The sequence below is a fragment of the Aquarana catesbeiana genome, linkage group LG03 (genome assembly GCF_042186555.1).
Source record: "Aquarana catesbeiana isolate 2022-GZ linkage group LG03, ASM4218655v1, whole genome shotgun sequence".
Lineage (NCBI taxonomy): Eukaryota > Metazoa > Chordata > Amphibia > Anura > Ranidae > Aquarana > Aquarana catesbeiana.
This window is the reverse complement of record NC_133326.1, coordinates 76675232-76702940: the sequence shown is the minus strand read 5'-3', so window position 1 is coordinate 76702940 and position 27709 is coordinate 76675232. Positions and strand designations below refer to the sequence as shown.

The window sequence follows — 27709 nt, the reverse complement described above, 5'->3', positions numbered from 1 at the left end:
CTGCTATTCAGACATCTTCATTGGATGTCATGGGATGGCGCAACTCCTGTGCAGGAGTTAGTCACCCAGCTACACACGTATTTAAGTTTACATCCAACAAAAGACTGTAAGCAAGCAGGTAAGTATTTTATCACAGCACAGACACTGCATTGCTCTTATGCAATGATAGTCTGCATGCTTGCAGTCCATTATAAAAAGTCTTCACACTTTAAGAAAATGTTAATTATAGCAATGCAGTTTTAATAAGAGACAAAAAAAAAAAAAAAAAAAAAAAATCACATTTCCTGCTGGCCATGTTTTATTATTCTTAAATAGGGGAAATGATAGTACATAAATAGTATGCAAAATTCAAAGGCAAAACAAGTTTCCAGAGAATTGAGATACTACATGCTTTTCTTCTCATGCAGGTTTGAAAACAAACAAAAAAATAAAAAATAAAGAATTTCAGTAAAAACATACAGTAAAAGCCAAAAAAAAAAAACAAAAAAAAAAAAACTTACATCAACTCTTAACTTACAGTAATGTTGTACCATAATTCCATGCACGCCTTTAACATTGCAATAAAAAAAAAGGAAATTAAAAAAAGTTTCTAGGAGTATTTAACTTTTACAAGGTTCCTATGTTTTGTAGAGATCGGTCAAGCACTTTGAAAAAACAAATATTCCTATACACAGTGAGCACTTTCCTTGAAATGAAAGAAGAGTGGGAAAAAGAATGAAGCGAGAACACAATGACCTGTTAATATGCAGGCTAACTGTACAATGTAAACTATAAATTAAATTTCTCCACTAGATCTGGACAACCTTTAACAGTCCAACTGCCATATTCCAAAGGGCTTGTTTAAGAAAGACGAAGAGCAACGTGTACAGGGTAGCATTTCATAGCAACCCATTTAGAATATTCTATCGATATGACCATAGTAAGCTAAAATCTAATTTAATATGAAGTACTGCAAATCATTACTGCTCTTCGCAATGTCTTACTTAACCCCTGCCTGAATAATATGGCATGCTTATATTTTGACAGCTAGATGCCAAGATGTCCATTTACCAATCTAAGCCATTTCTGAGGCGCCGATTTGACACACGTTGTGAATTTAATAAATAAAAATACTGCATATTAAAAACACTTCATTACATAGGATGCAGTCAAAAACATTTATAAATATTTCTGTAATTTTCTCATTTCAAGAATAGCTACTACAATAATGCTGGCTTAAAAGAGGTGCGTGATGGATATAGCACTATCGGTGGCAAATATACAGCCACAAAATGTTGTTACCTTGAGGTAGATAACACATGCGTACCAAAATCTGGCATTCTTCAGTTGCTGCTGGTATCATGTGTTTCAAGAAATGGATATGAAAAAAAAAAAAAAAAAAAAAAGCTAAACACAATGACCTAGCTTAGAAAAGAAACAATATAAAACTGACATCTCCATGAAGGTAAGTAACGTCTCACTGTGGTAACATCAAGGCAAGATAATATTTAGAAACATAGCAACCGATTTTTAGGTTTTTCTTTAGTTTAGTGCATATTTCCTGTCTCCACCCTACATTGCATTATCTTTTTTTTTTTTTCTTTTTTTTAATCCTTGTGTGCAAATGTCATGCTAGTTTAAAATTAATATGTAGAAAGTAGTTTGAAATTGTAAAAACAATGGTAAACAAAACTAAAATTTAAATACATACTAAAATACAATTCAAGTATGAAGAAGAAAAAAAAAAAAAAAAAAAAAAGGAAGAAAAAAAAAAAAAAATGAATGACACAACGAATGAAAGATACAAAAAAGAAAACAAAATCAAGAAGAGTGTTTTAGTTTAAATGTTTTAGAATGCTGCTGTAGGCTTTGTGGGGTGTTTGAGGAGAGGATTTCATTGCAGAAGGCGTCAATGTGGCTTGTATTGATTTGAGGGGTGAGCCAACAGGATTGTGAAACTGGGGAATCCCTATGCAATCCAGCTGCTTACTAAGGATGATGTCGTCACTAAAATTTGGTAAGCCTTCCTCATTTTCCTTGTGGCTATCTTTTCCTTCGTCTGCTGGCTCAGGGTCTGACAATTCTGGCTCTTCCTTTCTACTGAACAAGTTGTCTAGGTAACCTGTATAAGTGTTTTCCTTCTGATTGTGATCATCTTTCCTTACTTCACAACAAAACTGATCTTTTAGGAAGCAGTCTTCACCAGTTACGATTTGACTGTCCCAAGAATTTTGGTTTCGCACACCCAACTGTGCTAGGTTGACCATGCCTTTCTCTTGTTTTTCCAGGCTTACAGACTTCGATATTAAGGACTTGTATTCAAGTTGCATTACCGAGCTATTCAAGTCATTCAGCTTGTCAACACTGGAAGAATCATCTTGCAGACTAAGCTGAATAGTACCTGCTATGAAAGAATCAAAGTCAAACTCCTTGCGTTTTTCCCTTTCTTTTTCAACTAGCTGCTGTGATGCTTCTTCAAGGGCTATCTGCGCCTTCACTAAACCATTCTTTTCACATTTTGATTTCCCCTTCTTATCTAGCTTCTCTTTATTTTGCTCCTTCCAGTTGGAAAGATTGATAATAAGTTTTGGCTCATAATAATGGTTGACCTCACTCTCCCTCCACACTAAGTTATCTAGGTAAGGTGAGGACCTAATTTTGTAGTTACAGGTATGGCTGCACTCAAGATCACAATATTTATTCTCATGGTGATTTGGGTGTGGCCAAGAAGGCTCAGCAGAGAAGTAATGATCAAATGCAGGATCTTCCAGATATTTTTCTCGCTCTCCATCCAGATATTTGCGTGGATCCACCTGAACCTCTTCCTCATCACTTCCATCCGAAAGAGCCCTTGGATCACGTTGAACTTCATCAGCTTCAAAATTATTATGGATAGGCCAATCATGGTCAGAATACTGGCTGTCATGATATCTAGAATAGGAAAAACAATGCCATCAAACTACAGCTTTCACCCCAAAAAAACAACATCCAGAGCATGATTTCAAAAGGAATTAAGTTACAAGCCATCTGGCTGAGTTTGCAGCGTACAATGGGATTATGCTCCTTTCAGTTGCCTTTCCACCGCAATAACGTCTGCTTACATCTGCACTGTTGGGCACCTGGGCCAGATAACCTCCAATTCATGTAAATCGTGCCTTGAGGGACCTACCCTTGTCAGACAGAGCATACTATAAGCAAAAGACACTGGGGTTGATTTACTCGAGGTCGAGTGTGCAAAATCCAGAACAACTGTGAATGGTAGCCAATAAGCTTCTAACTTCAGCTTGTTCAATTAAGCTTTGACAATAAACCCTGAAAGCCGATTTGCTTCTGTGCAGAGATGCACCAGATTTTGCACTCTCCAGTTTTAGTAACTCAACCCCATGGCATTCTGACAATGGGAATCCCTGCTGTCAGGATACACCTACCAGTGGCTGCAACCGCTGACCAACAAGTTTTCTAGCATGTCCCTTTGACAGGAGAAAGAAAGAAAGAAAAGAAAGAAAGCTGATTGGTTCCTATGCAAATCAGATTATTCACTCTCCAGTTTTAGTAAAGCAACCGGGCAAGTCAGCAGTGCTACCACCAGTTAACACAAGTATAGGCAGAGCTACAGCAAGCCTCCCACCCCTACACTTTACAGCTGTATTAAACCATAAATGTATATTTGTTAAGGAACCACAAGAGCAAATTCTGCACTTACTACTGGGCATACAGGTACTGAAACTTAAAAATGAGTGGCTGAGGACTCAAACACGTTTGACGCGGATGCTTGTAATTCTTATGCTAAAATCTTGCAAATACCTCAGTCATCAGCACCTACTACATGTCCTTCTGCTTTAGGCCTGATTCACACTTATGCAGATTGCATATTCAAGATGCATTTTGCGTTTTTCAATACATGCTTTTCATCCATTGAAGTCTATGGAACCAAAAACCAGAAAAAAAGTCCCTGGCCCTTTCCATAAAATGCAGATGTGAACTACATCCATAGGAAACCATCTTAAATGGACTGTAGTGTGTTTCTGCAAAACTGAAAACTTCCTAAAAAATGCAAAAGGTGTGAACCAGGCATGTGTAGAACAGCTTTAAAAAGGCATGCTGTGCTAATGTCTGCTACTAGTTTCAAAGAAGAGAAAAAAGTTATAGCATAGTGAAAATTAGACATCAAACCCTTTTCAAACCAGATTTAGTCCCTTGTAAGATTTTTTTTTTTTTTGATGAAGTACACAGTGAAAAAAGGAACAAATTCCTAAACACAGGTTGCTACTCGCCTATATTAAAAGTGGTAGTAAACTCAGTTTTACTACTTGTACCTACAGGTAAGCCTATAAGGCTTACCTGTAGGTACTGTGAAAATCTCCTAAACTTGCAGTTTAGGAAAGATATTCCCACTGCACGCAGCCGGTGACATCGCATGTGCTCTGAAGGTCCGGCATATCATGCTAGACCTTTAGAGCCTGTTCCGTAAACAGCAGCTCCCACGCACATGCACGGGAGGGACATCATCGTGCCCCCCAGCCACTCACGAACCCAGAAGGTAGACCGGGTGAAGATGGAAGCCCTGTCAGCGATGCTGGAGGGCTTTGTTTTAAGCCAAGACTCTCATAATGTGCTAGTATGCTATGCATACTAGCACATTATGACATTGCCTTGCAGGGGAAGTTTTTTTGTTTATTTTAACTGAGGTTTATTACCTCTTTAAAATGCATAGAACTGCAAAGTATGACATAATAAAAGCCATAAAACATACAACTGATTAACCGTCAAATATCACATCCATGATAATGTTTTGCAATGGGATTTAAACAAAGCAGTTTGATGCTCTGCTGAAAATACTAGATGTGATTAAATGTCTGCTTTCCAAATGCATTCCTGCATGCGTGTTTTTGATGCGTTCCAGTATCTCCCCCCCCCCCCTTTTCTTAAAATCAGGACATATGCTTTGCATTTTGCCATGTTCCAGATGTGCTCCAAACAGTAAAAATGCAACATGTTCTACTTTTGTTGACTGCACTGGTGTGAAATAGTGCCTTTGAAATCCGTGTGTTTTTAATGCAGAATAAAAATGCAGTGGACTGCACCTGGTGTAAACCAGCCCTAAAATGTACCTATGTGTATCAGCGAAGATTGGATTTATGGCTTCCCAGGGCTATGGTCCCTCAAGTGGTATCTGACATTTTGGTGTTCATTGAATATCCCATCTCTCGTAGAGGTTCTTGCCACCTGCTACACGGGCAAGTATTGGTAATCTTACTTTGTGGAGTGCTTGTAGTCAAACTTCTTTGGACCAGCAACAGAGCCACTAATTAAAAACTTTAAAAGTGCGCTCACATAAGTTTAATATAGCATTTTAGTAATATTACCTTTCCCAATTATCGACATGGCTGTGGTTGTCATCCATCAATAATATATCATCTACCTCATCTTCAATGTGAAAAGGATGGTGTGAAATTGGCTCATCCAAAGGGAAAGAATAGATGCTCAAATATGGGTGGGACAAAGCTTCTTCTGCCGTTAGTCTGTCCATAGGACTAAATGTCAGAATTTGCTCCAGGAAGTCTAGAGCTGTTAAAGGATATATGAGGAGGTAATTGCATTTGTGGTAATTAAATGAAAAATGTAATTACTTAAATTATAAAATTAAAAGTTTACCTTCAGGACTGATCCCAGGAAGTAGCTGTGTTAAAGGAGTATGTGGCGCGGTCATATCCTTTTTGATAAAGATTGGGATAACGTTGAGAAGCTCTTGTCTATCTTCTTCATGAACAACAGGTATAGACTCCAGAATTAGCTGCATCTGTTCAAGTTCATGTGCACCTTTTAAGAGGAAATAAATACATAAATATAAAAAAAAACAAAAAAAAAAAAAAACCACAAAACAAAAAACACACACACAAAAACAGGTAGTGATGGCTCATACAAAACTCTGGTTAAAAACTGTACAGCTCACCATGGCACGCACCAATAGTAATCCCTGAAGTGAGCAACAGTTTACCACTTTGTTAACGAAGGTTTACAGACCATCCTTGAAGCAGTCATTATCACAAAATGATAACCTTGCTTCAACTTCAAAATTCTTCCTTACAAATTTGGAAACGGAGGCTAAAAAATGTCAAGCTCTTATTGAAACTGACAACAGCAGTGATGGAGTAATGGTAACTGAATAAGGTATTGTACTGCCAACCAAGAACACACTGGAGAGGTAGAACACCAGTATGTGGGTGAATAGATAAATCAACTACTGACTTATTTACTATTAAATATGACATTTCTTTACAAATACACCTATTGCAGTCATTGATAATATAGCATAACACAAATCACATGTAGATAACTCAGCTACTTTGTACATGGCATGGAGGTATCAGCCATGCCTAACATGCAGGTGTTTTGTTTTTGTTTTTTGGCAAATTCTTATTAGTTTGTTTGAAAAAAGGGTACAAAACAAAGCCTCAGAACATACCCCGGCTTGAAAAACAAAAAGAAAATACACAGGTAAAAACATCAAACAAAAAAAACCCAAGCTTGCTGCACAGTAAAGAAAAGTTATAAATGTTCTGCATATAATATAGGTTGTTAATAGGGGTAGCACATAGCTCTACCATACTCTCACTGGCTAGTCACCACCTCCTAGCCATACCCAGGAGCCTGAGGATTCAAGGCCTTGAACATACAGGTTTAAAAGGAAAAATAAAAATATAATATAATAATACACAAAGTGAGTACACCCCTCACATTTTTGTAAATATTTTATTATATATCTTTTCATGTGACAACGCTGAAGAAATGACACTTTGCTACAATGTAAAGTAGTGAGTGTACAGCTTGTATAACAGTGTAAAATTGCTGTCCCCTCAAAATAACTCAACACACAGCCATTAATGTCTAAACCGCTGGCAACAAAAGAGAGTAGACCCCTAAGTGAAAATGTCCAAAACTGAGCCCAATTAGCCATTTTCCCTCCCTGGTGTCATGTGACTCATTAGTGTTACAAGGTCTCAGGTGTGAATGGGGAGCAGGTGTGTTAAATTTGGTGTCCTCATACCGGTCACTGGAAGTTCAAAATGGCACCTCATGGCAAAGAACTCTGAGGATCTGAAAAAAAGAATTGTTGCTCTACATAACAGCCTATAAGAAGATTGCCAAGACCCTGAAACTGAGCTGCAGCCAAGATATGGATTACTGGAACCATGTCCTGATGATACCAAGAAAACTTATTTGGTTCAGATGGTATCAAGCGTGTGTGGCAGCAACCAGGTGAGGAGTACAAAGACAAGTGTGTCTTGCCTACAGTCAAGCATGGTGGTGGGAGTGTCATGGTCTGGGGCTGCATGAGTGCTGCCAGCACTGGAGAGCTACAGTTCATTGAGGAAACCATGAATGCCAACATGTACTCTGACCCACTGAAGCAGAGTATGATCCCCTCCCTTCGGAGACTGGGCCGCAGGGCAGTATTCCAACATAACGACCCCAAACACACCTCCAAGATGACCACTGCCTTGCTAAAGAAGCTGAGGACAAAAGTGATGGACTGGCCAAGCATGTCTCCAGACCTAAACCCTATTGAGCATCTGTGGGACATCCTCAAACGTAAGGTGGAGGAGTGCAAGGTCTCCAACATCCACCAGCTCTGTGATGCCATCATGGGGAGGACTCCAGTGGCAACTTGTGAAGCTCTGCTGAACTTCATGCCCAAGAGGGTTAAGGCAGTGCTGGAAAATAATGGTGGCCACACAAAATATTGATATTTTGGGCCCAATTTGGCCATTTTCACTTAGGGGTGTGCTCACTTTTGTTGCCAGCGGTTTAGACATTAATGGCTGTGTGTTGAGTTATTTTGAGGGGACAGCAATTTTACACTGTTATACAAGCTGTACACGCACTACTTTACATTGTAGCAAAGTGTCATTTCTTCAGTGTTGTCACATGAAAAGATTTAACATATTTACAAAAAATGTTAGGGGTGTATTCACTTCTGAGATACTGTATATTATAAACAAATATATATTTTTTTATATTAGTAAAAACACTTTCACAATATCGAATTTTGTCTAAAAACTCAATATGCAGACGCAAACAATTTTGTTGGGAAAACAGATAAAAACCAGTGTAGTACTAACCTGCAAAAAGGGTTTTTCCAGTCAGCATTTCAGCAAAGATGCACCCAGCTGCCCACATATCAATAGCCTTAGTGTAGTTATTTGGTGAAAGTAAAAGGCGTGGAGATCGGTACCATTTGGTGACAAGTCCTTCAGAAAGGTGTCCCTGTGTAGGTGTAAAAACAGGTCAGAATTACCTACATGTGTTTTACGCAACCATATGCAATAAAAAAAACAAAACAATTTTGAATGCAAACTGTTGTGGTTTTCTTGACTGCAATTTTATTCCCATTCTGTGCTGATGAACCAGACACTATAAGTAGGCCACGGTCCTTAGAGGGGTTATAAAAGCCAGAGTTTTTTTTTTTTTTCAACCTTAATGCATTATCTGTATTTTCAAGGTGAAAAGCCTTCCAGTAGCCGACCCCCCCCCCCCCAAATACAGCATGTATTGCTCCAGCACTGTGGCCGCCTGCAACAGCGCTGGTCTCTCTCCCTGTTCACAGGATACAGAGGCAGCAGTGGGAGCCAATGGTCCTGTTGCCAATATTCAAATCCTGTGCTGAGGGAGCAGGGGGTGGGACGAGCCTCTTTGACACACAATGACCGGCTTGGGAGGCACTCGCACAAGTGCCCCCATACCAAGCGGCTTGCTATGGGGCACACAGATAAAAAAAGAAGGACAGCGCAGAGAGTGCCAGCGGAGGTCCCCAGAGGAGGTGGCAAGGGGCAAGTATCAACCTTTTTCTTCTCTTATTTTAGAGAAACATTCAAGCCTTTAATATCACTTGTTTGATGGGGGATAAGTCATTGTGAAAAAGGACATTTAGCTCACGCTTTTATGCAACCATGGGTTGCAGGAAAGAAAATTTTGATTTCCCCATCACAATTAGCGTCTGGCAAATATAGCATGCTAGAAATCTGACATGTTGGTTGTACCCAAGTCTACTGATGGATCGAGGTGGGTACAAAGCCTGCCCATAGATGGATCGAATTTTGGCCGGTCCCTACTGAAGTAGCGGAGAACCATATATGGCCGGCTTTAGATGTCCTTTTAAAATGAACAAACTGCTATATCTAGAAATGCTCCTGCAAGGCTAGCCATAGGCAAGGTATCTGCTATTCAATCCTACGAAAGCCGGGATGGAGGCATCTTCCCTGTCAGCTATGATATTTTGACAGCTGCTGCTTCCAGGGTTGTCAGGATACCCAAACAATGACTGCATCTCATAAACTGTAGTTACTGCTCAGCCAAGATTCTGTAAATTTTCAGATTGGAGCTTGTGGAGCTGTGTGGTGCCAACAGGCATTTCCTGCTGAATCGGCCAAAGTTTGAGCAGAATGCGGCCAGCATAAACCTGCCTTCTGACTGCTTTAGTCAAAGAATGGACTTGGCTCATCCCCCTTTTGGATTACTCGAAATCTACAGGGGGGGGGGGGGGTCTATTGATAACAGTAATTGTGCATTGCACGCTCTTACAACAAAAACTTTCAGGTGACTGGTTGGTGCATTTTTTCCATACGCAGAAGAAACATGAGGCTGAACACAAAATCAATGCATTTGACTAGTTCACTTTAAGACCCCTTTCACACTGATGCGTTTTTCAGGCGCTAAAGGGCTAAAAATAGAGCCTGTAGAACCCCTCTCCTGCAGCCCCAGTGTGAGAGCCTGAGTGCTTTCACACTGAGGCGCTGCGTTAAAAAAAAAAAAAAAAAAAAAAAGTCCTGCAAGCAGCATCTTTGGGGCGGTGTAAACACCGCTCCTAAACCACCCCTGCCCATTGAAATGAATAGGCACTGCTGCCGAAGCGCCTGCAAATGGCTTTGCCAGCGACGCTTTTAGGGCGCATTAAACCCTTCCCTCGGCTGCTAGTGGGTGTTAAAAGCGCCGCTAAAAACTAGCAGCACTTTACCGTTAACGCAGCCCAGTGTGAAAGGGCTCTTACTGCAACGCATAGCCAAGGAACATTTTAGCACTTAAAGCGGAGTTCCACACAAAAATGGAACTTCCGCTTTTCGGAACTCTCCCCCCCTCCGGTGTCACATTTGGCACCCATGGGAGTCTATGCCTCTTCCTGTCCCCCCGCGCTGTCTCCTGGGAAACACACAGCTCCCAGGAGATAGCGGGGACCAGTTACGATGCGCAGCGCGACTCGCGCATGCGCAGTAGGGAACCGGGAAGTGAAGCCGCAACGCTTCACTTCCTGATTCCCTCACCTAGGATGGCCGCGGCAGCTGCCGATATCCGAGCGGGTTCTCGGCGTCGCCTGCCGACATCGCTGGACCCTGGGACAGGTAAGTGGCCATTTATTAAAAGTCAGCAGCTGCAGTATTTGTAGCTGCTGGCTTTTAATATTTTTTTTTTTGGCGGTTTAGGTGGACCCCCGCTTTAAGGCATAACAATCAAGATCATATAAATGATCACAACACTAACAAACCAATCAAATCAGTTTATTTTTTCTGCATTTAACTAGCAATAAAATAAAATATGAGATTTATTCTGAGTAACAAAACATTAGCTGTATCTTTAAACAAGTTGCACTGCAGAACAAATCCCCATTGAGACAACTGCAATTACAGTCCACAACAGGATGTGCACACAGCTTATAAATCTCTGAAGTCCCATTTGTTTGGAATGTATTCACACATAGCTTTGCTTTAATCAGTGAAAATTGCACACCATCGTGGAGACACGTCCATTCATTTTATTATAACAAACACTATTTCGGGAGAAGCTGCAACCCAAATACCAGTTAAACCCAATAAATTCTGGAGCCCATAAAATACATTTGCTCACTACACTTTACATATCAAGTCTTGATTTCCCACAATGTAAAATAAATTAGGCAGGCCATAGATGGTAAAATTTTATTTCCTTCAACCACAGGTGGCAGTAAAGGTTGAGGGGAGAGAAAAAAAAAAAAAAATTGCTCGATTCCCCCATCAATATAGTTAGTGTTAACGAGGGAATCTCTCCTGCGGAGCCATTGTGTTCTCCCCATGGGGCTTAGAACCAAGGCAGTCAGCTACCCAAATGGTGACAAATTTGCCACAACAGAACCGCAAATTCCTATGACCATGGTTCACATGGCAACAGGAATCCTAAAATTAGAGTTTATCATGTTAGCTCATCTTATATGTAAATGTCTAATAAAAATGCTTTGTATTTTGCCAGAGCAAATTCTAATCAAAATTTCAGCTTACAGTCCATATGAATCTGCTGAAGTATTATGAGGCTACACAGACATTTCCAATCTCGGTCATGAATTTTAGCCATTAAGCCAAGAGGTTAAATTTGGCCCAAACAGAAAAGGATGGGAAAAAAAAATATTGTACTAAAGTCCGCCACCTAAAGATACAACAGAGGGTGTTTGGCCTGCATTTGCCAAGCCAACAGAGAACTTCCCAGGTGCTAGACCAAAGCAGGAAGCTCAAAAAAAAAAAAAAAAAAAAAAAAAAAAAATCACAGCTGCCCCAGTAGGGTTCCACTTGCTCAGGATAATGAAGAGGACTTCGTAATAAAGCATGTGCACCACACACACATACACTTGGCGTTAGTATGTATGAGCCCCAAAGAGACAATTACAACTGAGAAACAAAAACAGATAAGCTCTTTAGCTATGCTATGGGATTCAAACACTAGATTACTTCTAAAGTTGGCAACAGTACAAGTTTGCCAATTTGGTTTAATAGAATTCTTCCCCACTGACACCAACTATGGAGCACAATGACACCAACAATGGGGACTAACACCACGAAAAATGGGGCATTGTTTTTTCCCCACTGTCGATGGGACCTTTTCTACTCTCGATAGCCACAATCTGGCCCCCCTAAAGTCTGAAGGACAGTAAACTGGCCCTTGGTTTAGAAAGTTTGGAGATCCTTGGACTAGAGCAAGAGGCATGTGTCCATGTGCTAACGTGACATCAACTATAACTGACCTGCCTACAGCAGTGCCTCGGCTGTCATATTTGGAACCAATCAGAAAACAATGTCACTAGTGTTATTTACATTACCAATATGGGGGGGTGGGGAATAAAATTTAAAGACAAAAACTCACCTTGTGGGAATAATGGGGATCCATGATCCGTGCAAGACCGAAATCTCCGATTCTTACAACCAAATCTTCAGTGTTTATGAACAGGTTTGCTGGCTTAAGGTCTCGATGCAGCACATTAGCCGAGTGGATATATTTAAGCCCACGTAGCAGCTGGTACATAAAGAGCCTAGCATGCTCTTCACGAAGTGGGCCTTGCTCTAGAAGCTTGGCTAGATCGGTCTCCATATACTCCTGAACAATATGCACACAGTTCAGCTCAGTTAACTCGCTCACATCATCCGTCAGGCAACTTCCGTTAGGGCCGAGAGTTTCAAATACTTTAACAATGTTTTCATGATCAAGTCTTCGGATAATTTTGATCTCCCGCAGAGCATGTTTGACACTCTGAGGGTCAGTCAGGACAATTTTCTTCACAGCCACTCGCTTATCACAGTCATTATCAACAGCAGAAAAAACTAAGCCATTACCACCATAGCCGAGGGGTTTTAAGTCCACGTATCGAGAGCCCAAATCAAACCCATGAATGTTCATGAGGCTTTCAAACTTTTCTGCCATTTTGGCTACTTTACTTCCTTCGTCCAGAAATCTTCAATTTTCCTAAACACGTGATGATAAACCACTGCTGGTATCTAAAGAAAAGATTTCAAAAACCTAACCAAAAAAAAAATAAAAAATAATACACTCTTCTTCAGACCGGTCAGCTCCAATTCTCATTGCATAACAGCCTGCCAGGCCTGGTGGATCCCACAAGCCACAATTCTAAAGCTCAGTTTGGATTGTATAAAAACGACTGTAGTCATAGTTCACAAGAGATGCAGCATTCCAGTAAACATCAACAAAAACACTCAATGGAAGTGAAACGGAATGAAATGACATACTATGCACGTGGCTCTAGTGTGCAAAACAAATTGACATGGAACAAAAATGTGAATAAATATGCAAGATATAGGCTTCTATCATCATCCTCCTCACAGTGCAGATACATTCAGTGTTGAACTGGTCCTGAGCAGCGTCATTCTATGGTGCTGGTAAGCACTAGAAATTATTTGTAATTTGATGTTTGTGTACAGTGCATCCGAAGAGGAAACCGTGGCAGACCTTAAATTACAGAAGAGTTCTTCTGTTAATGATCAGGTGGCTCCAGCTCACCACAATCACAATCAAAGCTGCTATCCATCTTATTTTCAGAACACCTGAAAGGAAAAAAAAAAAAAAAAGAAAAAATTGCCATTTAGAGATCCAATAAAAACATAAGGCACATCTTTCCATAAACTATTACACCGAGTTACCAGGAAGAATAAAGCTTTATGTATAAAACTCCACTACTAGTCTGACACTCACCGGGATGTAACTCCTCAGTACACCAACCAATACAAAGCCTTGCCGACTGCAAATCTGAAACACCCTTCGTGAAAGGTGTACCATGAATGATCAAGATAAATCTATCCAGAATAATTCATAACTGACAAGTAAACCTGGAGGACTGGTCACCTGGTCTTTGCCAGCTGTGAATATTCTAAAATAAATTGGAGAATTCTGTTATATACCCAAAAGGCAAAAAAATAAAAATAAAAAAAAGGAGGAGGAGAAGAGGAGGTGCTTATAGTCCCCAGAGAAAGAAGTAGAGAAGCAAGTATAAATAAATGTACTGCTGTACATCACAGGAGGGAGGGGGATGTCCTTTATTTATTGTGGAACTTCAGGCCGAAGTGAGAAACATTAACGGTTAGGTTACCAGGTCAATTTTCAGCTTTCAGAGCTGTCACATTTTGAGTGACAATTGCACAGTCATGCAACACTGTACCCATAAGGAATATTTATCACATTACCACATTCTGGTGGTATTTAACCACTTGCCTACCACCTGCCGCAGTTTTACTGCACCAAGGTTGCGCAAAACGACGTACTGGTGCGTCGTTTCATGCACTAGCCTGTGTGGGTGCGCACAGTTTGGCCAGCAGGGGAGCCAATGAGCGGGTCCAGATGTCTATAGATGTCCACCGGCGGCCCACGATTGTTCCCCACAGAGACAGAACGGTGATCAGACCGTCCCCCATACAGTTAGTAAAACACACCAAGGAACACAATTAACCCCTTGATTGTCGATGTTAATCCTTTTCCTGCCAGTGTCATCTATACAGTGATCAGTGCATATTTTAAGCACTGATCACTGTAATAATGTCACTGTTCCCAAAGTATCAAAAGTATTCGATCTGCTCGCCACAATCCCGCTAAAAATCATTGATCACCAACATTACTAGAAAAAATAATTAAAAAATGCTATAAATCTATTCCCTATTTTGTACAACGCTATAACTTTTGCGCAAACCAATATACGCTTATTGGCTTTTTTATTTTTGAAATCAAAAATATGTAGCAAAATGCATATTGGCCTAAACGGATGAAGAAATTACATTTTTTAAATGTATTGGCTATGTTTTATAGTAGAAAGTAATATTGTTTTTTCTTCAAAATCGGTCTTTTTTTGTTTATAGCACAAAAAATAAAAACTGCAGAGGTGATCAAATACCACCAAAAGAAAGCTCTATTTGTGGGAAAATTACCACACAGTTACTGGTAACTACTTTTGTAGGAAATCTTCCAGGACGGCAATCCTGAGAGATGACTGATCCACCTGACAGGAAACACAATCAACACGAGGTTAAAAGGCCCCTCCGTTGCACTAAGATAACCTATTACTTTGGCACAAGAGGGAGACTTTTCCCCTAGTAATTACATCAAAACAGAGGTGGAAAGTAGGCCTACTGTCCTGGAAGATTTCCTAGAAAAGCAGTTACCGGTAACTTGTAATTTTCTCTAGTCATCTTCCAGGACGGCACACCTGAGAGGATGAACAAGAAGTTGAAGGCCTACCTTAGGGTGGAACTACCACTTGTAAGACCTTTCTTCCAAATGCCAGATCCTGAGGCGATAGCAGTTCCACTCTATAATGCTTTAGGAAGATGTCCTGCTTCGCCCATGTGGCTGTCCGACAGATCTGTTCTATTGAGGCTCTGGCTCTTTCTACCCACGAGGCCGCCAGAGATCTTGTGGAATGGGCTTTGAGGTCTACTGGTATTGGGGACCCTGCCTGCTCATAAGCTATTCCTATAGTCTGATCCACCTAGCCACTGCAGTCCTAGATGCTTGCCCTCCCTTTCTAGGGCCAAATATAATCAAATAGTGACTTGACTTCCCGACGTCTTTCACCCTATCTAGTTATGTCAGTAAACACCTAGTAAACAAAATTTTACTTCTCTCTCGTTCTTCGGATTTTCACAAAAAAAAAAAAGGGGCAAAACAATCTCTTGCGATTTATGAAATTGGGAGGCGACCTTTGGGAGATATAGGAGGTCTTGCCTCAGAACCACTCTGTCCTCCAGTACCAAAAAAAAAAAGGCTTCCTAATTGACAGGGCCTGCAGGTTGCTTACCCTTCTGGCTGTAGTGATAGCCAGTAAAAAGGCTAATTTAAGCATCAAAAATTTAACAGAAATTTCTAGTACTGTTTCAAAAGGTGCTTTTGTCAGCACCTCCAGGACCAGCGTAAGATTCCAAGGCAGGAATCTGTAAATTCTTACTGGGGTCAACCTCTCCCTCTCTAACAGAAATCTTTTAATCAGAGGCTCCAGCGCGAGCCTCTGATCCAAAAACAGACAGGGCTGCTATTTGTACTAGTTGTTCAGGGCAATCCCCTGGTCTACCCCAGCCTGAAAAAAATTAAAGTATTACTGGTACCGAAGGCCTAGAGATTCTTCTATCCTGGCACCAGTGTGGAAAAACCTTCCAGATTTGTGTGTCAAGCTTTGTAATGATTAGCTTCTTAGGAGATTCTCAATCACTCTTTCAGAGCATCCCTCATCTCTGAGTATCTCCCTCTCAAGAGCCAGGCTGTCAAGTTGAAAAACCCGGGGTGAAGGATCGGCCATTGCAGAAGGAGATCCTGCCTGGACGGGAGACATACCATTTCCTCACAGTAGGAAACCAAGCCCTTTTTGGCCACCACAGGGCTACCAGGATCAGCTTGCACTGAGTGGACCAGTCTCTGTGGAACCCGAGGAATTAAAGCGGGGGGAAGGCGTATGCTAGTTAGTTATCCCAGTCCTGTGCTAGAGCATCCACCCCCTCCGATCCCCCCTCTCTGGTGGGGGGTGGAATAGCTCCAAATTCCTGTTCCTACTGTGGGTATAAAGGTCCATCTTCGGCACTCCAAACTGCTGACTTATCTGAAGGAATACGTCTTGGGTTAACTCCCATTCCCCCTAGTGGATAGGCCGTCAGCTTAGGTCTGCCACAACATTGGTGGTCCCCATTATGTGGCCTGCCGATATAGACTGAAAGGTTCCTTTGGCCCAACTTAGAATTTCTAAAGCCAATTTTAGGAGTCTCTTCTTCAGACCCCCCCCCCCCCCCCCCCCCGATGGTTCAGGTAAAGGACGGTTGTTACGTTGTCTGATAGGATTTTGAATAGTCCTTGAATCCTGCCTCTAAAAGCCTTCAATGCCTGACCCACCGCCAGGAGCTTCCTGTGGTTGGAGGAGGTTCTTGCTTGGGTCGGGATCCAGGACCCATGGGCTTGAAGGTCCTCTAAATGAGCGCCCCAACCCTAGGCGCTTGAGTCGGTAGAAATCTTTACTGGGTTGCACTGGGCCCAGGGACGACCCGACATGAGCCTGTCTTGGCCAAGCCACCAATCTAGGGAGGCCTTTACTTTTGCTGGGATGGAAACCTTTCCATCCAGTAAATCCGTCTTTCTGTACCAAGAAAATAGCAGGAATAACTGCAGTTCCCTGGAATAGAGCTGTGCCCAGGGAATCGCTAGAATGCAGGAGGTCATTGGCCCTAGAACTCTCATAACCTGTCTGTGCAAGCAGTCCCTGGGTTCCATCAGTGAGGAAACCGCCGTTACCACTTTTGCACCTTTGTATCCACCAAGTATCCCAGGAAGGTTTTTAATTGGGATGGTTTGAGGGAGGTCTTCTCCCAGTTCACTATACAACCTAGGGTCTCCAAGGTAAGAATCACTTGCTCTACATCTGTTCTCACCTGCTGTAGGGAAGGACCATAAATTAGGAGATCTAGATGAAGATGCAGGTAAGCCACTGCCTCTACCCGGACCTTTGTGAACACCCTTGGGCTTGCTGTTAAAACGAAGTGGAGAGCTTGGAACTGACAATGTTGAATCCCTTTGTTTGGAAGGACTGCAAACCTTAATGGGGACTGATGTTCCAGGGCAATCGAGACGTGGATGTAAGCGTCCCTTAAATCTATTGTAGCCATGAAGGCATCCTTCAACAGATGTTTGCGTACGCTGTATATTTGCTCCATCCGGAAGCTCTTTTGTCGCAGAAACTTTCGTTTCCTGAGGTTTTATTATCATGCAAAATTTCCCTGATGGCTTCTGGTCGACAAAAACAGGGAGCAAAATCTCTGTTCCAGTGGTACAGGGACGATTGCATCCTGGTCTGCCAGATCCTGTATGTTGTCTAGCAACCCTGCTGCCCTTAAAGGATCCTTGGGTGGATGCGTCAGTATAAAATTCTGTGGGGAGGTGGAGAGACGTTCCAACGGGTAGCCTCCTATTAGGAGCTGTAAGATACAAGGGCTCTCAGAGATCTTCTCCCACTGAGGGACAAAGTGAGAACGTCTCCCCCCTACTCTGAGGTTGGCATCACTTGGACTGCTTGCTGGTGTCAGAATACGGAAAAGAGCAGACCACCCATCTGTCTATTCTTTCCATTCCCCCACCTTCTGTTCGAGTCCTTTTTGGGCTTGAATTGGCCCTGTTAGGGTTCCACAAAAAAACTTTCTGCCTTTCTCCTTCTTGGCTCTCACCAGGAACTTATTCACAGACCGTGAAAGGACCTGATCCAGGCCAAGGCTAAAGAGCAGGGAACCCTGAAAGAGCAACCCACAGAGCCATGACCTGGACATATGGTCCCCTTCCCATGACTTGACCCAGACAGCCGTCCTTACTGAATTGAGGAGGGCCGCTCACTTAGCCATGATCCTGACAATTTCTATTGTCTCACTAGCTCTCCATTTGGTCCTTTATGTTACCCGAGTCCTCGATGGACAGATTAGATTTCTTCTGAACTTGAGGGCTGCATCCAATTTGGGGGTCTTGAAGAATTTCTCCTCCTTTTCCACAAATGGAAATCTCCTTTTCCATGTCTTGAGTTTTAGGACTTTCCTCTCTGGGTCCTTCCACTCCCTTAGAAGAACCTCTATAAGGGTCTGGTGGACTGGGAATACTTTTGATTGAAGTTTCCCCAGCCCCCCTGTACATCTTATCCCAGACTGACACCGAGTTGAAAGCTCCGGGATGTCCTCAGGAGGCATAAATTTCCTTGAGCAGCCCCTCCATGTCTTCCACAGGAAAGAGGTGTCTATTGTGCCTGGGACCATCACTGTCCTGGCTCCAATTCAGAATTTTCACCCTCTAAGGAACTTCGGTCTGAATCCCAACTCCTCTACCCCGAGGTGAGAGAGGAAGGAGGTCTCCGAGAGGTTCTCGGACTTCTGCCAGATGTACCCTGCTGAGAGTGGGTACTCTCCCTAGAAAAAAAGGGTCTCTCTCCTACTTGTACTGGGCCCTTTCTTTGATGCAATCAAGGTTTATCAGAGATTGGAGCGTGGAAAACATCTGACTATACTGAGAGGAAGTCCTTCGTCACTGCTGAGGTTTCCTTGTCTGACAGTTTGTGAATGCATCTATTACAAAGGTTTCACACGATCCTGTGGGAGCTTTTCGTTACAGTACCCACACCTAGGAACAGGGTCGGGTAGATGGGAGAGACGCCGCCATTTTTCGTAGCCTGGCGCCATTTTGCTCCCCCCTGGAGTCCGGCAGTCAGGAAGCGCTGTCTCCTCGGAGGGCTCACACAGCCCTTCAACCAGGGACCCACACCGGTGACCGAGGCCCCCCAGCTATCCGCCTCCTGCCGACTTTAGGTCCAAAAAAACCCCAGAAAAACAAAAAAACAAAAACACGTTTCGCTGCCGGGAAACACAAAGAACTAAGGTGCAGGGGAAAGGGAGGGGCCTTTTAACCTCATGTGTTGATAGTGTTTCCTGTCAGGTGGACCAGTCATCTCAGGTGTGCCATTCTGAAAGATGACTAGAGAGGAAAAAAAAATAAAATTATATTTGGGTACAGTGTCGCACGACCGCACAATTGCCAGTTAAAGTAACGCAGTGCCGTATCGCAAAAAATGGCCTGGTCATTAAGGGGTAAATACCTCCGGTCCTTAAGTGGTTAATAACTACTGGGTTTTTTTATTTTTTGTTAAAAAAAATTAAAACTACACATGGTTTTTCCTGAGTTTGTTATAAGATTTTGCAAAAGTCACTTTTCTTCTTCATCGATGTGTAGCCTTGATGATTATTTGCACTCCCTTCCTCAGACAATGCTTAAGGGAAAGGAATGCTGATCACATGTAAACAGACTTGCTGGTTATCAGCCGTGATTGGACACAGCTGACGACATGGTAAAGGGCTGCTGTGATTGGTCCTTCACCCTGATCTTGTCAGCTGTGTCCAAAGGACTTAACGGTCACAGAGCGTGCTCCGATGGGCGCTCAGGGGGCAGGGTTCTGAAAGATTATTCATTCATGCCCTCTCAGAACTGGATGACCACGATGTAGCCATCTTTCGGTTATAGCACGGTACAGAAGTGGTTAATGTCCAGGTTATTTATCATCATGTTTTTTCCATTACTTCCTGCGTAGTAGTTCCACCAGGTCACAAAAGATCAGTGAATAAACCTAGCAGAGATAGAACTTTCACCCAGGACAAAACGTTTTGTCTGGGATTCTACTTTAATGTGAAGACTGATTAAAACTGAAGTGTTTTTTTATTTTTCCTATGCAGCACTAGGAATATAACTTGTCTGTAATGTAGTGTGTTCCATGTCCAGTTGGCTACTGCATATTTCAGAAATCTTCTCCCCATTTGAATTGATATTCTGGCACTGTGAGGTTAACATCAGCCACTGCAAGATTTGCACCCTCCCTTTTATCCCACCTCCATTTATAAAACTATCGTACTCATTGTCAGAATACAAAAGTTTCGGTGAATGAAGGACAGGCAGATGAATGACAGTATCTGCCTTCCCCAATGACAAGGAGATTTACACTCCAACAACCAATACTAGAGTTGTATGAAAGGTGGAGTAAGCAGTGTACTTGATGTTACTACACAGTGCCAGAAGATCAACTCTGTGGAGAAGACCCGGTAGTGGGGAGATTTTAATACTACACAGCAGCCAGCCGGACATGGGAAACACTTCATTATAGGCAAGTTATGTTTCTTGCTATGTAGCAAAAAAATAAAAAAAATCCCCTGAATTTAAACAGTTTTTTCTAACCAGTAAGCAGAGTAAGTGGATGGCCTGAAAATATGAGCTTTAACTCTTTCAATACAGGAAATCTGCCTGACAAGGCCTATACTTATACACCCTGCATGGAAATTATCCATACAAAGACATACGATGAATGGAAAACACCCCTTATTCAGTAAAAATCACAACTGCCACCTAGCGTCCAGTGCTGGAGATGTCCTTGTGTGGACCAGACACACTCTCATAATGCCCATGCAGAGTATATGACTGTAGGCCTTGTCAGGCAGCATTACACTGACCGGCCTATATCTACCCTTCTGGATCACCTTGAGTGGAATTATTCCTTGGGGTCTGGTCTGCGGTGGTCCCTAGGTTTGATGTGTTGAAGACTATTGGGATACAACACATATGCCTTTTATTTATTTTTTTTTTGAACACCCATCTCCTGAAGATTTTTTTTTAGGCCAAACACGTCAGCCCTCATTCACAGCCTAATGTTTGATCAATAGATCTAGATTGGTTATAACCATAGTTAAAAGATCAGGGGGCATAGGACTTTCTCCTGACCTCCGTCTGCATGAAATTTGGTAGAGGTCTTGGATATGATTTCAGCCGTGAATGGGTTCACTATGGTTGGAGTTGATGCCCCATATTAGGGCTGAAACAACTAATCGATTAATCGACAACTAATCGATTATGAAATTAATCGATTACGATTTTCATAATCGATTAATCGGCCAGTAACATAATGGGGTTAAAAAAAAACTAAAATGAGCTCTTTATAGTACAAATAGAGCAAATAATCGCTACTGTAAATAAATTCAATAAATAAATAAATTTAGTTGGTCTACCTGACCGTGGTTTGGTTTCAACAGAACTCCTCATTTTCCACTTCTTTATTAGAGTTTGAACACTGCTGATTGGCATTCTCAATTCCTTGGCTATCTTTTTATATCCCTTTCCTGTTTTTTTTACAGTTCAACTACCTTTTCCTGCAGATCCTTTGACAATTCGATTTTGACCACACTAACAATTAGAAAATCGAACAAACGTTCTTAAAATGACATTTTTTGTCATTTGTCGGAGAAGACATTGTTTGTTTTTTTAAATAAAAAATTGATCTCTGAGTCTGATAATATTTACCAGATTCACCCTTTAATAGTATATACAGTATATCTCTCCTCTAATAGTATATACAGTATATCTCTCCTCTAATAGTATATACAGTATATCTCTCCTCTAATAGTATATACAGTATATCTCTCCTAATAGTATATACAGAATATCTCCTCTAATAGTATATATACAGTATATCTCTCCTAATAGTATATATACACAGTATATCTCTCCTAATAGTATATACAGTATATCTCTTCTGTCTGTTATTCTCAGAGTGGATTAGATATTTTGCTCCCTAACCATATAGTTGGTTACTTATATTCACCACTGCATAGAGATATTTAAGAATAAATTGCCTTTTTTTAAAACTTTACATATTAACTAAATTATACACCACACTTTTTTTTAAGGTTATAAACCGATTAATCGATTAATCGAAACAATAATCGGCCAACTAATCGATTATGACAATAATCGTTAGTTGCAGCCCTACCCCATATGATTTCTATCTTTTTGTGTTTTGTCTCCATTTATTTTTTTTAAGCATGGTATGGTCGTTATGGCCATTTTAATAAGAGCCATGGGTTGTTCTATAACTGCATGTCAATATGGGATATGTTAACATATTTGTATGTAACTATTTCTTTGAGAGATCACCCACCTAAAAAGTCCATCAACTCTAGCTCCTCCTCTCTGTAGTGGAAAGTATTGGTTAAATGTTATGCTACTGGGAACATGGTGTCATTATAGTCCTGACATTGTAGTGCAGGAAATCTGTACTGCATTAGCTTCATTGTAGCACAGGCGAGACCCCTGTATCAATAAAGAGAACCAGTCATCAAAAAAAAAAAAAAAAACATTACACAGAGGACATTTTATCCTGTATGTGATGAAAAAAAAAAAGATTTTTTTTTTTTAGAAGTGTAAAAATTTTAAGTTACACTGAAGCACTTAACAACCCCCCCACCACACAAACAAAAATATTGACCACCCCCACACGAACGTAAACGCACAGGGGTGCCTACACAGGAAAATCTTGATTGTGCTACGCAATAATTCTAGGCTTATTTTTCATAGTTACACTCTAAATGGATGACCCATAAAGATTTTGAAAGCATTGCCTATGAAAAATATAGGGTGCTGAGGTTTGTTGCCGTTTCACGGGTGCATGCAGTTTTAGGCCAGGTTCACACTGCCGAATGGAGCGGCTCACAGCAGGGGTCCGGTGCTTCCCTGTTCACCATTTCAGGTCTGATTTTGGTCCGAATTTGGACCTGAAACTGATCAGAAGACACGCAGAAGCCACTCCAGAGACGTGTAAACCGGCTCCATAGTCAGTCACAATCTCCTGACATGCGAATTGGATGCGGAGAAACAAGTTCGCAATAGTGTGAACCCAGCCTTAAGGTATAACTAAAAGGCTATTTCAAGTTTGGCTAGAGTGGTAAGGGATTAAAACTTCTGTCAGTTTTTATAGCTACCTCTGCCCCTGTTAGGGAGATTCACCCTCTCCATTTGTCCTGTATACTATCAAAAGATAAAAAGTAAAATACTACATTTCTACATTTTGGGCTGTCCCTAAAACAATAATAGAGGTTAAATCTTTCAATGGGGACCCTAGTTCTGGTGACTGGGAAGGGGTGAGGCCAGTGGCTTTCCTTAATTTGCAAGGATTTCCTCTCACTTCCTGTTTTGGTTATGGGACAGGAAGTGAAGGTAAATCTCTGGGACTCAGGTTCTTTTGTTTTTGTCACTTGATATTTGCATGACAGTTTACAAAAAGCAAAATTTCAGTAAAACACATTAGGGTATCCAATAAAAATAGAGGCAATGAGCAGCACCAGTTTACCGCATCCCGAGTGTAAATTCTCACAAACACTAAGTATATGCTCATGGGACTTTTTAGGCACCACCAGACAATATTTGATTAACAGTCTATTATATAATATATAGGCCTTTATTTTCTGTGGTATTCTGTTTGATATACTGAATTGTTAAACGTTTAATCAAATGTCTGGTGTTGGTACCTAAAAAGTCCTATAAGCATAGATTTACTTTTAAAAAAGTTAATTTTAGGACACATAAATGCAATATATTACCCAATTCTATAGTAAGATATAAAAGATGAGGTTGCGCAGAGTAAATACCCAACATGTCAAGCCTTAAAGAACTTTTTTTTTTCGTTTTGGATAGAGTAAGGGAGGGTTATAACCCCAGTCAGGTTTTTTTTTTTTGCTTACTGAAAGTTTAACCACTTGCCGACCGGGCCATTGCCGAAAGACGGCAACAGCGCGGTCGGCTTATTCTGGGTTGACGTCATTCCAGAATGTTGCTCCCATGCGCACCCGGGAACATCCGTGACCGCCGGGTCCAGAGGACCCGGCGCATCACGGTAAATAGCCACTGATCGCAGCCGTTTACCACGTGATCGTTCCGTCAAAATGACGGAGCGATCACATGTAAACAAACCGGGGTCACGTCATGACGCCGGTTCCTCCCTCCCCTCTGCGTACCAATCGGTACAGTGCGAGGGGAGAGGGGGAGAGACGGCAGCAGCACTGTGGGCTGGATGTTTAGTGCCCGCAGGCCAACATTCTGCAATCAATTTTAACAGAAACAAAGAATTTTTTTTTTTTTAATCGAATTTTCAGTCTTTTTTTATTTATAGCGCAAAAAATTAAAAACCCAGCGGTGATTAAATACCGCCAAAAGAAAGCTCTATTTGTGTGAAAAAAGGACAAAAATTTCATATGGGTACAGTATTGAATGACTGAGTAATTGTCATTCAAAATGTGAGCGCACCGACAGCTGAAAATTGGTCTGGTTAGGAAGGGGGTTTAAGTGCCCTGTTGTCAAGTGGTTAAACAATTCAGTATATGAAAGAATACCACAGAAAATAAAAGCCTATTATATAATGAATAAACTATTAATAAAATATAGTCTGGTGGTGCCTAAAAAGTCCCATGAGCATATACCAGTACTTACTGTTTGCGAGAATTTACACTTGGGATGTGGTAAACTGGGGCTGCTCATCGCCTGTTTTATTGGATACCCTGTTTGTTACTGGAATTTTGCATTTTGTAAGCCGTCGTGCAAATATCAAGTGAAAAAAAAAAAAAAAATAAAGATGACAGCAAAAGGGATAAATAACGTTAATGTGCATTTTCTTGAGGACAGTCTAGCAATGCCACAACCAAATAAATGTGTTGCCAATTGATAGCCAATTATCGCTAGCAAGTGTGCCTACATCCAAAGAAACACATATGGTACGTATGAAACAAATTTGTTAAAATTTATAGTGAAAGAAGAGCAATATAACATTTTTGTAGTGTTTTAATTAGTGTGTGTATATATATATTAATATTAGGGGTGCCGAAATTGATCGCTGCATTGCGATTCGGGTGTTCCTGATACGGCAGCGATGCATGTGACCGGAAAAGACGATTACCAGGTGACGCCATCCCGACTTGCCCTGCTCCTACATGCTGCTCATGTGACTGCCCGGCCCGCCTCTCATGACGTCGGCTGAGAATTCTCAGCCCTGCCCGCTGACTGTAGCTATCAGATCAGAAGAGAGGTGGACGGGGCTAAGAATTCGCTGCTAACGTCAGGAAAGACGTGAGACCAGAGATTCAGGACAGACAGTCACATCGGGGGTGCCGACGCTCGTGGCCGCTGGCTGTGATGATCGCCGGCCACGAGAGGCAGAACAGGGACGTGTGTGTGTGTGTAAACACACAAATTCCTGTTCTGTTAGGAGTGACAGATCATGAGTTCCCAATAGCTAGGAATCTCGATCTGTCATTTCCACTAGGTCAGTCCCCCCCTACAGTTAGAAAAACACACCTAGGGAACCCCTTGACTGCCCCCGTGTTAACCCCTTCCCGTGACATTTTTACAGTAATCAATGCATTTATATAGCACTGATCGCTGTATAAATGCCAATGGTCCCAAAAATGCCTTAAAAGTGTCCGATGTGCCAGCCATAATGTCGCAGTCCTGATAAAAATCGCAGACTGCTGCCATTACTAGTGAAAAAAAAAAAAAAAATGCTATAAATCTTTCCCATTTTGCACAAGCCAATCAATATATGCTTATAGCGATTTTTTTTTACCAAAAATATAAAGAATACATATCGGCCTAAATTGAGAAAAAATTTGCTTCAAAAAAAAAAAAAAGGAAGGAGATATAGCAAAAAGTACAAAATAGTGGGTTTTTTTTTTTCAAAATTGTCGCTCTTTTTTTGTTTTTAGCGCAAAAAATCAAAACCGCAGTGATGTTCAAATATCACCAAAAGAAAGCTCTATTTGTGGGAAAAAAAGGATGTCAATTTTGTTTGGGTGCAACGCTGCACAACCGCGCAATTGTTAAAGTGACGCAGTGCCGAATAGCAAAAAAATGGCCTGGTCATTCAGCAGCCAAATCTTCCGGGGCTGAAGTGGTTAAGGGATGAGGTTATTTTTAATTCAAAGTGGAGCTCCAGTCAATTTTTTGTTTATTAAAAGTCAGCAGCTACAAAAAAAAAAAAAAAAAAAAAAGTGTATCTTCTGACTTTTAATAAAAAGACACTCACCTGTCCCACAATCCAGCGTCGTGGCCACCCAAACCCTCCATTCTCTCCCCCGCCTGTCCACAGCGCTGACAATACTACTGTGGGCTCCGGATGTGACAGCTCGCAGCTTCATAGCCGGGTGCGAATGTCTCCCTGCTCTGTCCTGAATGGCTGGGCAATCCTTTGGGACCTGTGATGTGTCCCAGAAGATTGCAGGGTGGAAGGGTCGCCTAGGCGGCCCAAGTGGAAGCTCATTGGTAATCGTGGTGCATCGCGGAATCGAATTGTTGACCAATCGTAATTGAATCGTGAGACCAGTGAAGATGCGCACCTCTAAAATATAAATACATTTTTCTGAACGACACACATTTTTTTTATGATCATTCTCAGGTCTACTAGGTGTGATGAAATGCCCGGATGAGGAGACAAAGCAGCCGGAGCAGAGGACCTCGCTCTCGGCAATGAGCTGACGCGGCAGTGACGCGCACCTTCCGGCCAGTCTGCAGGGAATTCCATACATCTGTCGGAGGCGTTCTATTGGCCGCGGGCACCGCTGAGAGATCACGGCTCAGCCAATAGGAAGCCGGCAGCCCACACACGTGGTGGGAGAGAGAACAAAGTCCCCAGCTGTGACAGCACACAATAGCGGAGGGAAAAGCCCGTGCCCCCGGGCGGCACATACGGCCATGTGAGTCACCTCATGACTGTTTCGTTCCAGTAACAGGCGGCTACAGTCATCCCCCGACAAGGAGGAATCATGGGACAGCCGCCATAGAGGAGCACGCCGCCTATTCCACCCTCTCGCCTTTCTCTAGTAAATGCAAATGAGGCTGCGGTGTGTGTATGTCACCCTAGCTCAATCAGATGACTGAAGAGGAAGGATGCGAGGCCCCTATTGGCTGCGCCGAGAGAAGTCCCACCCCTCCAGACCGGCTTCATTGCGAAGCTGCCAGCTGGGCCGGCCGCACGTCAATCAAAGCCGCCACGTACGGAGCTCCCGATTCACCATCCGCGCTACACCGGGATTTACGTCCACGTAAGGGCTCCGTACGCTAAAAGCGCAGGTTTCCCCCTACACAGCCGCGTCCCCTCTACTACAAAGTGAAGGTGACTCGGTGTATAGGGAGCCGGGGGAGGTGCACAAAGGTGGCGGCGGGGTGATAGACCCGGGAGGGGGAGGTGTAGCCGGTACACCCGGGGGAGGGGAGCCCGGGCGCTGTCTATAATCCCCGCCGGTCCCAGTATGTAGATGGATGAGACTGTCCGAGGTGTAGGAGAGGCGGGGGGGACGGCCGGTGTGTGTAGAAGGTTCCGACCATTGTGGACTAGCCGGACACATTATTAGGTGACACAATGGAGAGCCGGGCGGGCACCACACACAGGGGGGACACCACGGCGTCTACTTACAGCTCTTGTCAGCTTCATGTGGAGAAGGGACGGGGCTCAGGCACTCCGCTCTGCTCAGCCGCTTCTCCTGCGTCTTCTCTCTCGCTCTTTGCCGCAGTCGCCATGTACGCTGACTGACTACTGAGGGGGAGGAGCTTCGCAAGACACCCG

At 42.3% G+C, this 27709-nt stretch overlaps 1 protein-coding gene across 1 annotated transcript; it reads right to left on the bottom strand.

Annotated features, from left to right (window-relative positions):
• Nucleotides 1-280: 280 nt before the first annotated feature.
• Nucleotides 281-27709, bottom strand: MAPK6 (mitogen-activated protein kinase 6). The gene is made up of 6 exons (XM_073618721.1): nt 27560-27709; nt 12142-13334; nt 8103-8247; nt 5635-5799; nt 5346-5547; nt 281-2910 (listed from the first exon to the last, which is right to left on the bottom strand). Exons 2-6 carry the CDS (start codon nt 12694-12696, stop codon nt 1815-1817), a joined length of 2163 nt encoding a protein of 720 aa, XP_073474822.1. The 5' UTR covers nt 12697-13334; nt 27560-27709; the 3' UTR covers nt 281-1814.